This window comes from Rhineura floridana, chromosome 10 (genome assembly GCF_030035675.1).
Source record: "Rhineura floridana isolate rRhiFlo1 chromosome 10, rRhiFlo1.hap2, whole genome shotgun sequence".
Lineage (NCBI taxonomy): Eukaryota > Metazoa > Chordata > Lepidosauria > Squamata > Rhineuridae > Rhineura > Rhineura floridana.
Window position 1 is genome coordinate 11,096,064 of NC_084489.1, and position 16,202 is coordinate 11,112,265.

The 16,202-nt window shown below is 41.0% G+C and overlaps 1 protein-coding gene across 2 annotated transcripts; it reads right to left on the bottom strand.

Moving 5' to 3' along the window:
- Positions 1–1,890: 1,890 nt before the first annotated feature.
- GPR141 (G protein-coupled receptor 141) lies at positions 1,891–11,044 on the bottom strand. Of its 2 annotated transcripts, XM_061586589.1 has the most exons (3): positions 10,866–11,044; positions 5,259–5,312; positions 1,891–3,498 (listed from the first exon to the last, which is right to left on the bottom strand). In XM_061586589.1, exon 3 carries the CDS (start codon positions 3,469–3,471, stop codon positions 2,563–2,565), a length of 909 nt encoding a protein of 302 aa, XP_061442573.1. In that variant the 5' UTR covers positions 3,472–3,498; positions 5,259–5,312; positions 10,866–11,044; the 3' UTR covers positions 1,891–2,562. The 2 variants fall into 2 exon arrangements, with proteins under 2 accessions (XP_061442573.1, XP_061442572.1); XM_061586588.1 differs by lacking the exon at positions 5,259–5,312.
- Between the last annotated feature and the right edge of the window lie 5,158 nt (positions 11,045–16,202).

The following is a 16,202-nucleotide window of genomic DNA, read 5'->3' on the forward strand; positions in this document are numbered from 1 at the left end:
TCAAATGGTTAAAGAGAGAAGGAAAGCAAAATCAAAAGGAGATAGAAACACAGTCAGAACCCTAAATGCAACAATAGAGCAACTAGTACATAGGGACAATTGCAATAGTTACTGTATAGAAATTGAGGAGGGCGACAAAAAGGGAAGAACAAGAGCCCTATTCCAAAAGATTAGAAAAATGGAAGGGAAATTTAAACCAAGAGTAGGGATGTTGAATAATCAACAGGAGAACACATTGACTGACTGAGACGAAATAAAAGGAAGATGGAAGCAATACACTGAAGAACTCTATAAAAGAGATGCCAGGGTGACAGATTCATTCATGGAGGAACCGTATGATGAAGAACCAGAAATTCTAGAATGCAAGGTTGAAAGCTGCTCTTAAAATACTTGGAAGAAACAAATCACCAGGAATAGATGGCATACCAATAGAGTTGCTACAAGCTACTGAGACTGAATCTGTCCAAAGTTTGACAAAATGTCAAGAAATATGGAAAACTAGACAATGGCACACAGACTGGAAGCGGTACATATACATCCCAATTCCAAAGAAGGGATCCCAGGGAATGCAGTAATTATCAAACTATTGCCTTAATATCCCATGCAAGTAAAGTAATGCTCAAGATTCTACAACAAAGGCTCTTACCATATATGGAGCGAGAAATGCCGGACGTCCAAGCTGGATTTAGAAAGGGAAGAGGCACCAGGGATCATATAGCAAACATACGTTGGATAATGGAATGGACCAAGGAATTTCAGAAGAAAATCACCCCATGCTTTATAGATTACAGCAAAGCCTTTGACTGTGTAGATCATGAAAAACTATGGAATGCTTTAAAAGAAATGGGGGTGCCACAGCATCTGATTGTCCTCTGGACAAGAGGCTACTGTAAGGACAGAATATGGAGAAACCGACTGGTTCCTCATCGGAAAGGGTGCGAGACAGGGGTGTATTTTATCACCCTATTTATTTAATCTATACTCAGAATATATCATACAGAAAGCAGGATTGGACCAAGATGGAGGTGTGAAAATTGGAGGAAGAAATATCAGAAATTTAAGATCTGCAGACGATACCATACTACTAGCAGAAACCAGTAATGATTTGAAACGAATGCTGATGAAAGTTAAAGAGGAAAGCACAAAAGCAGGACTACAGCTGAAAGTCAAAAAGACTAAAGTAATGACAACAGAAGATTTATGCAACTTTATAGTTGACAATGAGGACATTGAACTTGTCAAGGATAATCAATATATTGGCACAGTCATTAACCAAAATGGAGACAATAGTCAAGAAATCAGAAGAAGGCTAGGACTGGGGAGGGCAGCTATGAGAGAACTAGAAAAGGTCCTCAAATGCAAAGATGTATCACTGAATACTAAAGTCAGGATCATTCAAACCATGGTATTTCCAATCTCTGTGTATGGATGTGAAAGTTGGACAGTGAAAAAAGCGGATAAGAGAAAAATCAACTCCTTTGAAATGTGGTGTTAGAAGAGAGCTTTGCGCATACCATGGACTGCGAAAAAGACCAATAATTGTTAGAACAAATTAAACCAGAACTCTCACTAGAAGCTAAAATGATGAAACTGAGGTTATCCTACTTTGGACACATCATGAGAAGACAAGATTCATTAGAAAAGATAATAATGCTGGGAAAAACAGCAGGGAGTAGAAAAAGAGGAAGGCTAAACAAGAGATGGATTGATTCCATAAAGGAAGCCACAGACCTGAACTTACAAGATCTGAACAGGGTGGTTCATGACAGATGCTCTTGGAGGTCGCTGATTCATAGGGTCGCCATAAGTCGTAGTCGACTTGGAGGCACAAAAAAACAACAATTTTTTCTCACTGAGACATTTTTATTTGAAATACATTTTTGGCCTTAAATTACTTCCTCTAATTTAGGGAAGGTACAAAAATCTCTTGCTGTGATGAAGTTGTCATAACTGCTGTGCAAGATCCATGGAATGTAGTCAGATACACTTTTAGAGTTTTACTCCATAGTTTCTCTCAGGGTGTAAAAAGATAAGACTTTATAAGGTTTTATATCTAATGGTTGCACAACTGGAAGATAGTTCTGGAACCAATCTTTCCCTCTCCCTTTTGCCCCCTGCATCCTCCTGTATCCCTCCAAAACCTCTCTAGAGGGTTGGTGTGTGTGCATGTCCTGAACAATGTGGACTTTGTCATACAGAACTGCAGTACACAGAGGAAATCACCCAAACTCAAGCAGAGAGATCTTGCGCCAGTGGAGCTGCACTCCATGCAAGACTGCACTCCCTTGTTTTGAGTAATTTCCCTCTCACATGGCAATTCTATGTCACACTGTTCAAGGACTCCCTGACCCTCTGGAGAGACTTTTCAGGGTTCCTGGGGGGCTGCAGGGAGCATGAGTAGAGGGAAAGATTAGGTATTCAAGCTACCTTCTACTTCCGCAGCCATTTCATACAATCCATAATGTCTACATTTTTATTGTGAAAATCTTTAAAATCATCTATCGTACACCCACACAGCTGACCTTGTTGCTATGTAGATTTTCTTACCTAAGAACACAAGCTTTAACAGCATGAAAGGGCACTGATTCTTTGCCTCAAGATGTTGCTTCCACTTATCACAAAGGAAAACAAGTCAAGACAACTGATTGCAGTTATGCTCAGGAAGATCTCATTGACGGTATCCAATTGCTGGTCATTCACATGCTCAATAAAGTAAATCCGAAAAAAGTGATGAGGAAGGAAACAAAACATGATGACCCATACAAAGAAGAAGCTTTTCAGCTGTGCCCAGAATTCTTGATGTGACCAAACAGTTCCCGAAAGCTTTTTAACCACTTTTAGAAGCATGAAAACTTGTAAGCCCAAAAGGGTGCAAGTTATAGAAACCATTACAGTGATTAAAACGTAGTTCAAGACTTTCACTGGGGCTCTCTCAAGCTCCTGGTGAAATCTAAAACATGTGTTGTTTCCATAAGTTCCAGTTGTCCCATACGTACACCACACTATTGGCGCCACAATAACAAAAGCCAGAATCCACACAGCTGTACTAGTTGCCACTGCATGCAAATTCCTATAGAATTCCACCTTATCCTTCCACTGAAAGAAAATAAGGCACCTGATTACCAAGAAAATCATATAGAATAGAAAGGTGAGGTACATGTGGAAGTGTATCATTCCGCTCACAAATTTACAGAAGGGCAATCCAAAGGTCCATTTGTCTGTGGCGTAGTAATACAGCCGAAATGGCACAGTCACAAGGAAGAAACTGTGAATCACCACCAGGTTTATGACTGCTGTTGTGGTCACTGATAATGTATTCATTCTCACTAGCAAGAATGACATTTTGATGACTCCACATACACCTGCAATAAACACCATTGTGTATGTTGTGATCAGGCCAATGTGAGAAGAGTCTATTAAGAAAGGTGGCGGCAAGGTTGAGTTAAGCAGTGGTTCATTCCCTTTAGCCATGGTTGTACAATCTTCTTTTATCACAGCCTGGTTGGGGGGAGAGAGAGAAAGAAACCAATTTCATTAAAGTTTCCAAAGCATACATTGAAAATATGAATCCAGAATTCTGGATTATTGTATTTTTTGAACAAAGTACCAGAGATAACTCGTCATGGTTAGCTGAGTCCTGTATATAGTGAGCCCGGAAGCAATCAGAACACTAACGACCATCCTTTGATGCTCATATGGCAAAATGAATCATCACGATCTCCTGTTTGAATGTAGACTTAAGTAAGTCATCACATGAGGAAACTGCTTTATCTGTAGGCTAATGCCTAAGCTTGCTTCCTCATGGAAAGATCACATCTCTGTCAGCAGTTCAACTGTGAAATTTTTACATGAAGTTTGATTTAATAAAAAAAAGAGCTTTATCACAGGCATGAATTAATACATGAGATTTTCCAAGTGGTCGAATATTATTTTAAACAGTAGAGTGTACTCCATTGTACACCCTTCTTAATCTAGAATTTTGCAAAATTTACCCCACGGACAGAAATTATTTATCTTCCATTAGCTAAATACCTAAATGTATTTGAATACTCTCCATGCAGCTTAAGGTATATTTGGTAACTGTTTTTTGTCTCTCCCATAACTGTCCTTAACCTGATATACTTTGTATCTTTGAAAAGCCATTCAGTTTGGGAAGTTTTATATTTAAGAGGCCTCAAACTACTTTTAAGTATGTGATGCCCTATTCAAGCAGGGATAAAGCCCACACATGATGCAGAGCTGAGCTTGCCAGCCCAAACCTTCCTGTGTTAAGCAGGAAGGTTGGAAGGGAAATTATAAGTCTACTAGGCTGAATGGACTTAGAATCTTCTCTGTGATAAGGATACCTGATAATGTAGGGTTCCCAGTCATGGGGAGACTTTTAAGCATCTTCAGCTAAAAGCACTTAGAAGACACTTTCAGGGTAGAGGCACACTTACTGTTGTGCTGGTTCCAGTGCATTTCCACCTCTATTTTCTGAAAAAAGGATCACAGGATGCTAATCAAACTCTGCCCCTTTTTACACTAAAACCTGGTTGGATCAACTCCAGTGGTTGTTTTTTTTTTTTTTTTTTTTAATTCAGTTGCAGGCAGCTTTTGCAGCTGATTGGTAGATCAGCCCATTGGCCCTCCAGGTGTGGCCAATGGCAACGCTTTGCTGTAAGCTCAGGAACAGACAGTGATTGGCCCAAAAATTGCTATGGGCAGTCCTGAAAGATCTGAAGTCAGCAGCAGGGAAGGAAGGTGTGTCCAGCCAAGGGCAGAGTCACTTCAAAATGCAGCCAGAAAAACCACACTCGCTGCTTGTGAAGCAACTAGTGTGCCCATAGCCTCAGACCCTCCAGCTCAGTGCAAGAAAAGGTGGAGTCAGCGAAGCTATTATGCACAGGGATGCTGGGAATGGGTGGCCCCATGCCTTCTACATGTATTATTCCTCACCACCACCACCACGTGTTCTCTGAATGCCCAAATGCTTAAATTTAAGCAATGTTGCAGGCTCCATTGTATACTGTAACTTTTTTGGAAGCCGAATCCTAACCATGCGCGCAGATACAAAGGTGTTTCCTGCCCTGATGGTTCAGTCTATGGTTGGTCAAACTGAATGTCTCAAGTAACAGGAGCTTGACTGTTAGCAAGACCAAGTCCAGAAACAGGGTGCCCAGGTGTGCTTAGAGCTCCTTGTGAACAGAAACGGTTCGAGTTGAGAAGCGATGCTGTGGAGCAGTTAACTGTACATGATAAACAGCAATTGGTATTACCTGGTTTCAAATCCTCAACACCAGACGTCCATGCTTTCCAACTGTGCACTTCCCCTGTTTCCAATACAAAACGGTGTACACTCTACTGGCTTCTTAAACTAAATGTGATGCTGTTTTAGGTAAATATGTTCACAGCAGATTGTAGACACATAGGAAGCTGCTTTACCCCTTCAGGCTAATGGCCCATCTAGCTTAGTATTGTCAGCATTGACTGGCAGGAGCTCTCCAGGGTTTGAGCCACGCATCTCCCCCAGCTCTTCCTGGAGAATGAAGGGATTGAACCTGGGGCCTTTTTCAGGCCAAGCAGATGCCCTACCACAGATCTACAGCCTTTCCCATTTTTATTTGTCTGTGGAGCATTTGGAATTGAAGGTTTGGGGGCAATCAATAATAATAATAATAAAATTTTATTTCTGAGTCACCTATCTGGCCAAAAAACGGCCACTCTAGGCGACGTACAATCCATTAATAAAATACAATATAACAATAATCAAAGTGAGTGTTTAATAGTATGCATGTGTCTGTAACGACCAGAAATCTTTTTGTCTATTGTGTTGTATAAATGTGTTTTGCCTTCAAGAAATAGCTTCTTTCAAAGTCTGCTTCCAGTAAAGAATGTTGAAACGGAAAGGAAATGCGCAATCATTTCTGCACTGATACCACCTTACATTATTCACATCCTTTTATTTCATGTTGCTTTTACAAGTATTCAGCAGAACTGAATGTGTTTCAAGAGGGATGGCTGAATAGCTTAAAAAATATATCAAACCACAAGTTTCAGTATGTATCCGGAAACTTGTATAAGCCTGTCACGGAGGTTACATGTTTACAGGTGACTGGAAATACTCCAAGATCTATAGGCTGCCAAACAATTCCACAAGGAGCTCTGAGGAAGAAAGAAAAGAGAGGCAACAGGAGACAGAGAGATATAATCAGCACAGCAGTCATGATGCCACAAGAAGGGACCTTGTTTTGCAGTAATGCCCCCTACTGTCCAGCTCAAGAGAAATTCTTATCCAGAATAATATAAATGTTCAGAGTTCCAGCATGTTGCTCTCTACTTTTACTACCTAATCATTGGAACTGCACAGGGCAGAAGCAGGCCACAACAGCTATCAGTGTATCTTCAGATGCAAATCAATGCTCACTGGCAATACGTCTGTTATAAAGTAGTAAGCTCTCTGTAATTTTGGGATTCAGCATCTCTGCATAACACTGAAATAGTTACAGGGGGGCATTTAGCATTACAAGCATGCTAAATTGCACTTATCTTTGGTTTATTGGTTGTTTTGGGGCTATCTTAGTTGGGCTACCTTAATTAGAAAAAAACCAGAGCCCTGTGGTACCATAAAACCTGCACATTTATTTCTCAGGAATAAAACCTACTTTGCCAGATGCTTTTAGTGAAATCTCAGTGTCTGCATTCACTTGTTCTCCCTTAACCAGGAGTTCTCAACGTTTCTGTAAAATGAAAGCACAGCTTTTCAAGATTTTACTTGAATCTAAAGAAGCAATACCTTGCCCATCACTTCCTTTAAAGTGACCAAGGTTAAAATGATTGAAATGGAATGTATTTTCTTTCTGTACAGAAACTTTACAAGACTCTTGTGTGACTACACATGCATGCATTTTAAAGGCAAGCAACTTTCCTTCCATTTTGTATAAAATGACATTCTAAATGGACACGGAGGCCTTAGAGTAGCCAGGGCTGGGCACACTGAATCATCAGAGCTTAATGCCAGCTCAAATTGCCTCTGTGGTGATAATTTCAGAAGGGAAATATATTTTTAATAACTGCACATTTCTAACTACTGCCAACAGCTTAATATTATCTCTTCCTTCAGATTGTTTCTGGCTCATATCTATCAAATATTATTAGATTCACACCAGACAATGCTTTCATCAAGCATCTGGTACAGCAGTTGGCTTTTTTTGGTTTTTTTTAAAAAAACATTTAAAATCCCAGATCCTGATCTGGTCATGAAGACACAATCATTCCGAAAAGATTGACAAGTATGAAGATTTGCTGTTGCTAAGGTTACCATTAGAACACTCACAGGGAACTAAGCAAGTTTAACTTTGCTTGCTCTTCCCTAACTATTCAAGGGGAAGGGGTGGCATCCTTCTCTCATTGGGTTGGATTTATTTCAAACTGAAATAAATGAGACTTAACTCATTACTAATTTTTCACACTGACTTCCTTGGTATCTAAGTGCAACTAACTTAGTCGGAAATATTTTCCCATTTTGAACATGACAATTTTCAGTCAGGCACTAGAGTCAGTAGCCAACATGATGCCTTCCATTCCTGATCATTAGCTGTGCTGGCTGGAGCTGATGGGAGCTGGAGTCCATAATTTCTTGGGGGGACACCACATTGGCTACTCCTTGCACTAAACCATAAGGAACTCTGAATGGGGCATGCTCCTTTCCTCTCTGCTTGCGATGCTCACAACCCTGCATGCCCCCTACATTGTGCTAGTTCTGCTACCTAACCTGCCTGTATCATTTGCCCACAGTTGCTTTCACCAGTGGGTTCTGTTGCCACAAGCAAAGCAACGGTAGGACATGTTCAGCTGCCTCCTGAATGACCTAGTTTCCATTGAACTTGTAAAACAGCCAGCTAGGCTGAAGTAGCAACAGGAGGCTTCTAGAAAGCTACAGACGCTGGGGTGGACAAATGCAAAAGAGGACAGGGCTCCTGTACCTTTAATAGTTGTGCAGAAGAGGACATTTCACCAGGCGCTGCTTGTCAGGCAAGCCACACCTGCTGAAATGCCCTCTGCTGCCCAGCTATTAAAGGTGCAGGAGCAGTGCCCTCTTTTGCATCTGGCCACCCTATGGCATATGCTGGAGCTATCTTACGGCTCTGTCCTATAGGGCACAATACTGTTGTGCCTAAACAAAGTCCCAACCTATGACATTACCATAGGTCAAAGGCCACTATTGGACAGCCATTCTTAAAAAAACAGGTGGAACAAGAAGTTGCAATAAGGAAAGCTTTCCTTTCTGCATTTGTTTTAGAAACAAGGGGGACCTGCACCAAAATGTTGCAGTGCATCATTTCCTCCCTGCAAAAAGGAGTATTCCTGTTCAGAGTTCCAGCCTGCTGTTCCCTCCAAGGAGGGTATTCTACATACACAAACACACCCAGTGTGGTGTTGTTTTTCTTTTCCAACTGTCCTTCTACATACTGTGGCTGTAAGGACAGAATATGGAGAATTGGTTCCCCATCGGAAAGGGTGTGAGACAGGGGTGTATTTTATCACCCTATTTGTTTAATCTCTATGCATAACATATCATGCTGAAAGCGGGATTGGACCAAGATGAAGGAGGTGTGAAAACTGGAGGGAGAAATATCAATAACTTAAAATATGCAGATGATACCATACTACTAGCAGAAACCAGTAATGATTTGAAATGAATGCTGATGAAAGTTAAAGAGGAAAGCATAAAAGCAGGACTACAGCTGAACATCAAGAAGACTAAAGTAATGGCAACAGAAGATTTATGTAACTTTGAAGCCGACAACGAGGACATCGAACTTGTCAAGGATTATCAATACCTTGGCACAGTCATTAACCAAAATGGAGACAACCGTCAAAAAATCAGAAGGCTACAACTGGGGAGGGCAGCTATGAGAGAACTAGAAAAGATCCTCAAATGCAAAGATGTATCACTGAAGACTAAAGTCAGGATCATTCAGACCATGGTATTTCCGATCTCTATGTATGGATGTGAAAGTTGGACAGTGAAAAAAGTGGAGAAGAAAAAAATCAACTCCTTTGAAATGTGGTGTTGGGGGAGTGTTTTGCAGATACCGTGGACTGCGAAAAAGACAAATGATTGGGTCTTAGAACAAATTAAACCAGAACTATCACTAAAAGCTAAAATGATGAAACTGATTTTATCATACTTTGGACACATAATGAGAAGACAACTAGAAAATACAATAATGCTGGGAAAAACAGAAGGGAGTAGAAAAAGAAGATGACCACACAAGAGATGGATTGATTCCATAAAGGAAGCCGCAGACTTGAACTTACAAGATCTGAACAGGCTGTTTTATAAGAGATGCTCTTGGAGGTCGCTGATTCATTGGGTCGCCATAAGTCGTAATCGACTTGAACGCACATAACAACAAATAACAAATGGAATTGGCCAGCCATGTGGATGGGAGACCACTGGAAGCCCTATGCAAGCACAGGATATACAAAATGATTACATTACAATGCATTTATTCATAAATGGGATCCATGGTGTATCCTTTACCAACTACTATGATGCCTTACTCAAACTGAGGAGACAGATGATTTCTGCCTGTGAACAGTGGGAGTAGAGTGCTGTTTTCATGCAAATACTGAAATGGCCTCTGCCATCAGCCCTCCCTCCCCTAATGTTGGTTTAAGTATTACTACAGGCATGGGGCCCTTGCTGACAGAAAAGCCACAGCCACAGGGCTAAGCTCAAGTTTAAAGGGTAGAAGTTTTTTTGAGGGGGGGAGAGCAGTTTGTTAAATCCAAATTTCATAGAGTATCCAGCATGCTTTTTGGTGCCAGCCAGAAACCATTAGTAGTGATAATAATAGTTTTGCCAGCCACAATATATCTGTCATGATCTTTTATGATTGCTGTGTGAAATTGCTCAATTTTGTGAAATGAATAAAAATGACAGCTGAGCAAAGTGCATAAAATACATTAATTTAGGCTTCGGTGTGTTGTCAAGGCAAACGTCACCACCTCTTAAAGATCTTTGTAGTACAAATGGACTAAATTCAATATATCCTTTACTGATGAGCCAGATAGCTGTTGTGCATTAAAAAAAAAAAGACAAGCGGCACAGCAGCACACTCTCAATGCCCTAGCAAGACATGCTCAACAAGATCTCTGTGAAGCTCATGCCTCACTTACATGACCACACAGACTGTGAAATTTTGCTCCATGTTGGTTGTGGCTTCCTCTTTCTCAAGAATAGCTGGCAAGAGCAGCCAGAAGTATACTAATCAGGACTTTAATCTAAGTCAACTGTCTTTTTAAAAATTGAGTGAGGTTTTTAGAATGATGTTGGTAAGAGGAAATCATTGGAAATATTTTCTAGCAGTAGTTCTTTAGCTGTGAAAAGTGTGTGGACTTGCAGAGGTTACACACTAGCACGCATATGCATCATTGGTATGCTTTGAGGAGTGACAAACCACCAAATACCTATGACTATACCATGTTTTTCATAGTTCACCCTGTTTTGTTTATTTCTTATGTACTTCACAGCAGGTGTAAGGCTTTTTTTTGCAGATAGTTATCACTTTGATGTCACTTCTGATTAATGACCCCCTTTCAATCTCCTTAAAATGAACTGGCTACCTCTAACCTTAAAAAAAATGCAGTCCACTTTGTTTCTTATTTCCTTTTGATCAATGACCACTTGTAGAGATTTGTCTTGTCATGGTGAAGAGCGTGCTGCTGCAAGCCCAAAGATCTGCCATTTCAAGTCCAAAAGGTCTGTGGTTTCAAATCTCACATCAGCCATTAATTCAGTAAATGGCCTTAGCTAAGCCACTCTCTCTTGACCTTAACCACCCATACACAATGCAAGGGAAACAGTGCTAACCTACCTTACAGGGTTGTTGTAAAGATTATATTCCACACAGTGCAGATAGAGGGCTGAGGCTGACGGTGGCCTGCCTAAGTCAAGTAATGGGGCTTACTCCCAGGTGCTGGTATGGGACTGCAGCCTTAAAGCTTGTGGCCGGGGCAGGATTTCTCAACTCATACTTTTTGCCATTACACAACACTCCAGCTCTGGTTGGACAACACCATTGCTACTGGGACTTCTCAATTTCATTTTAACAAATTAACTGCAAGTAGTGGGAAACTCAGCAGTACAAACTCTAGAATGCAATTTTGGTCTTGATTAGCGATGGTCACAGAAATATCACAGTTCTCCAACCAGACAGTCACTAACGAGCTCTCAGAGTGGGAATATACATGAAATCCACCAAGCAGTTTGGGTTTTGATCATAAATACCAGAAACAAAAATCCACAGATGAATGGTGGTTCATAATTAACTGCATGCCGTAGTTAATTTACTTAACCTATAACTAATTCATTTGGGTCTAGTTCTCTTCCTGCCTTTCCCTCTAATACTGGAAAACTAACTCACCTGCCTCGCTGGAAGAGAAAAGATGAGTAACTTCGACATGATCAATGTAGTGTTGCCTACTAGTTATTCCAGTTCTTTCTTGTACACACTTAACATGTTTACTCAAAAGTAAGTTCCACTATAATCAATAGGATTACCCCCATGTAAGTTGGTATAGTACTGCTGCCTGAGACAATGAGGAGCTACCCTTCCTTTACAAAAAGAATACCTTCTACCTCAAAAGTATAGTGTTCTTTCAAATTTAATTTCCTCATTGTACATTTTATACTGAAACAGACATGATAGGTTTTGCTTGCTGTTTTTTATATTAGACAAAGCAAGCTACACTACCATTGATAAACACATCAGAAAATCCAAATATGTTAGGGAAGGTCAAAAATTAATCCAATAACTGAAAGGCTGTGATCAAGTGCTGTTGTTGTTGCTGTTCCTAAAATATAATAAGAACCACAAAACCATAAAGGACTCACACCTACAGTCAGGGTCTGATCTCACAGGATATTGATAAAAATGTCCACTACAATGTTTCATGTTTGCAAAACCACTGCACGCCACCAGCAAAACCTGAGCATCCTCCACTCATCACAGATTGCCAGGTACTTATAGTTTTATAAGGCTAGTGAGCATGGATGTTCAGCAAATATGCTACACAGATTGCTTCCCTACATTTCCGTTCTCTGCTGGTATTTCCCAGAACTGCCTGATTCCATGCATCAACGTAAATAAAACTTTTGTGATATTATCATTTCACAGCCTCTCCATAGTAGCTATTTGCAGGCCTGGCCACAGCATCTACATGAAGCCATTAGGTATGGTTTTTAGGGGATATAGGACAGGTGTCATCTGTATGCTGATGACACTCAGCTCTCTTTTTCCATAACATTTGAATTGGGAGAGACCATGCAGGTCCTGGACCAGTGAGGTAGTGGTGAGCTGGATGAGGGCAAATAAACTGAGCTTGTATCCTGGCAAGACACAGGCTCTGCAGGTGAATAGTTATCATGTCTGAGAAACTGGTTGATTGCCTGCTCCAGAGGGAGTTGCATTATTTCTGAAGGAGCAGGTTCACAGCCTAGGGATGGTCCTGGATCCACCTTTGTCACAAGTGGCCTCAGTGGCTAAGAGCACCTTTTACAACTTTGACTGATATGATAGCTGCCACTGTTCCTGGACTAGGATAGCTTAACCACAGTCGTTCAGGCAGTGATAACTTCAAGAAAGGATTACTGCAATGCACTCTATGTGGAGCTTCCCCTGTGGTCAATCTAGAAACTGCAGTTAGTGCAGAACGCTGAAGCATGATTAGTGACAGGTAGTCACATTAGTGAGAGTCCTTCAGCATATTACACCTATGCTCAAACATCTGCACTGGCTGCCAGTGCATTACTGGGCTGGGTTCAGGGTTTTACTGTTGGCATATAAAGCCTTTAATATTGGGATCAGTTTACTTAAAGGATAGCCTCACCCCATAGTGCCTATTCAATCACTTCAATCTGCATAACTTGCACTTTTACATGTGCCAAAGTCATTCATTTAGTGTGGCAGCACCAACACTCTGGAACTCCCTGCCTATTGCCATTGGTAGGTGCCTTCACTATACTGTATTAGATGCCTGCTGAAAACTTTTCTTTTTCAGCAAGCCTATCCAGACACTTGTTTTAGTTACATTTTTAAAATATTTTATTGATTTTATCTTTCTTTGGTTTTATTTTTGATTCTTAATCTTAATTTTAGTATTGTGTATGTTTGCTTTTAAATGGTGCATGTATTTTTGTCATATTTTATATACAATTGAACCTATACACTGCTTGGAGAGTTATTGATTTTTTGAGCAAGTGGTTCATACGATGTCTAAATAAAATAAATAAATAATAGAGATGCTCAGATTGTTTGCTGTGACTTTGGAGACCCTCAATGTTAGTACAAAAATCCCTGTGGTAAACATTTCTACATGCTATTTCTATGTTTCTCTTTATTTTTATATGCATTTTTAGCCCACATTTCAAAAACAAAATATTGTCAAGAAGGCTTACAAAACCCACAATAAGTAACCATGAAAGTGCTTTACAGCAACGTTCAAGCCAGCAGCGGACAGTGTGGTGGGGGGGCAGCAGTGCTCACTTGATCTCTCAACAGCTGAGTGTGTGCTGCTGCTTAAAAGGGAGGGGCAAGGAGGAGGAGAGACTGGTGTGCTAAGCCAATGTGGTGCACCTGCTGGTGCAGTTGCACCACACCAACCTCCCCATTGCCTTCCCCACCCCCTCTCTTTCTAGATAAGCAGCAGCGACTCAGTTGTCATGAGAGCATCACCACACCACCACACTGACTGATGCTGCTGAAAACATTTAAAAGCAGCAGCAGTGGATGCATCCTTTAAGACAGGGGTGGGGAATTGGATCCAGCCACTGGCCCAGCTCCTTATCTCACCCATCCCTCACAGGTCAAGTTTGACAGTTGGGTGGGACCATCCACCTGTCAACCACCTGATGTCACAATGGCCATTTTCACCTGGGGCCTTGGAAGCCCCGACCATCAGCTGATTGTCAGAGCTTCAAAGGACTGCACACTCCTCTCTGCTAGAACTGAGAATTGGCTGATTGGCAGGGCTTGCAAAGGGCCATGCAGGGAGCTATGCACACAGGTTTGCAGGTGCCACTAAACAGCTGATCAGTGGAGCCTGCAAACCCCATTTTGGCCATGTTTGACATTAGGTGTGGGATGGGTGAGTGTAGCTTGGCCAAAATGACCTTCTGGGCCAAATGGGGAGGCCTGCCAAACTTAATTAGACCTGTGGGTTGGAGGTTCCCAACTTCCAACTGCTTTAAAAACATGCTTTGCTGCTTGCCTGAAAATGAGCACCAGTGGAGCCAGGAATAACTTTCTCGTCTGGGAAGCTATTCCAAATTCTGGGTACCACAACAACAAAAAGGCTCCATCCTGGATGCCTATTATACATCTAATGGTGGAGAGTCCTGGAGAAGGGCCTTAGAAGCAGAACAAAGTTTTCAGGCAGACTCATATAGGCTTAACAGGCATGATGATCCCATGAGATACTAGGATTAAAGGTAGCAATTTTCTTCAACTGAACAGCCACTCAGCCCACTGAAGGGCCTTACTTATGGGCTCTGCCACCAGAGTTTCATGGCAGTATGTAGGAAGCACATACATGTAGCCCTCAGTCTTCTGATTAATTAATTCTTATCAATATTGTATGATTATTAATAATTATTTTCTATATACCCTATATATACAGAAGTCCTCCTTTCATCTGTGGGCAGCCCCATTCCCCTGCTCTCCTGGCTGGCACAACGCCACTCACTTTGCTGTTGGAGAGAATTACTATTATTTCCTAAGAAAGTTAATATTGCTAGGCACAGACTAAGATTTTGGGGTGTGGTTGTTTGCTTTTAAAATTAGTCCTGTCACATAAAAGCCTGGCCTAGATGGGTTGGATGGTTAGAAGTAAGTTGAAAATCCAGACTAGTCCATAATATTCATAGTGGCTTTCTCTCCCTACCCCACCCTACCCTGATCAGAATATGGAGACCAGGTGCTCAGTATGAAGGTATGGGTCTCATAGGGTTTAGCCCTAAGCAAATAATCAATATGCTCAAATATTTCAGTTGTGATAAAAGAGATTATCAATGCCTGGCATAAAAAGGAGTATTTTTAATACTGCTCAGAGCATGGCAAGTGGTTGTCATGGTTTCTGAGTCTAGCAAGCATGAACATTAAAAGAATTCAAATAATGGCCCTGAGCTACACAATGGAATGGAAGACTTTTTATTTAACATGTACACAGCCTAGTGTTCAAAACATCAGTGGCAGTGAGCCTCATGAACAATATTCCAGAGACAGACTAGATCATGTCCACTGTCTTTAGTGCTATCAGAGAAGATTGGTCAAATTCATCAAGCCCTCTACGGTGTGTCAAGCCATAAGTTACCATTATGGAATGTTATAATTTTATGTTACCTGGGTTAAAAGATCAAGTGATAAAGGTGAGAATAATGATACCTGTGACCTTCAATTTAGCATGTAGTGCCTCCAGATCACTAGCTTTTGTCTCATATGTGTGTGCATGTATGTGTGCTGAAGTGAGTAAGAAGCAAATAATATTCAACCTCAGGACTAAAGAAGTACTAAACTAAGTCCCTCCTACACACACACCACTGTAAAGAGAGCTTTATAGCTATGCAAGTGTGGTGTAGTTGTTAGAGTGTTGGACTAGGATCTGGGAGACCCACTCAATCATGAAGCTAAGTGGGTGACCTCGGGCCAGTCTCTCACTGTCTCTCAGTCTAACCTACCTCACAGAGTTGTTGTGGGTATTAAATGAGGAAGGAAGAATCATGTATGCCACCTTGAGCTCTTTGGAGAAAAGGTAGGATATAAATGCAATGAACAACAACAACCTCAGTATCAGATTTTTTAAAAGAAATGTTTCTAGATAACTTGATGAAAAGATTGTGGCACTGCACAAACCCGGTACTGCAGCTCTTTAGTTTAACACAATGAGCCTCCCTAAGTAGAGAGAACTGTGCTTGAGCCTCCCCAAATAAAGCTAAGGAGATCCTAATATAAATAATAGAAGGGGCACTAGGTTAGATGGAGGCACAGGACTTCTGCCAGGCATGGGCAGTGGTAAAGTTTGTGAAAGGAAGGTTAGGAATTTTGCCCTCCTCCACTGAAGTTATGGAAAGAAGTGTTGAAGTGTTGAAATACTAAGGAGGAAAAATGAAGTCTCATTTTATGTTTGCTAATATTATTTACACAGTTGTGATCTCA

Excerpts from the sequence above, each read along its gene's own strand:
- GPR141 (XM_061586588.1), bottom strand. The coding sequence starts at position 3,471 with ATGGCTAAAGGGAATGAACCACTGCTTAACTCAACCTTGCCGCCACCT.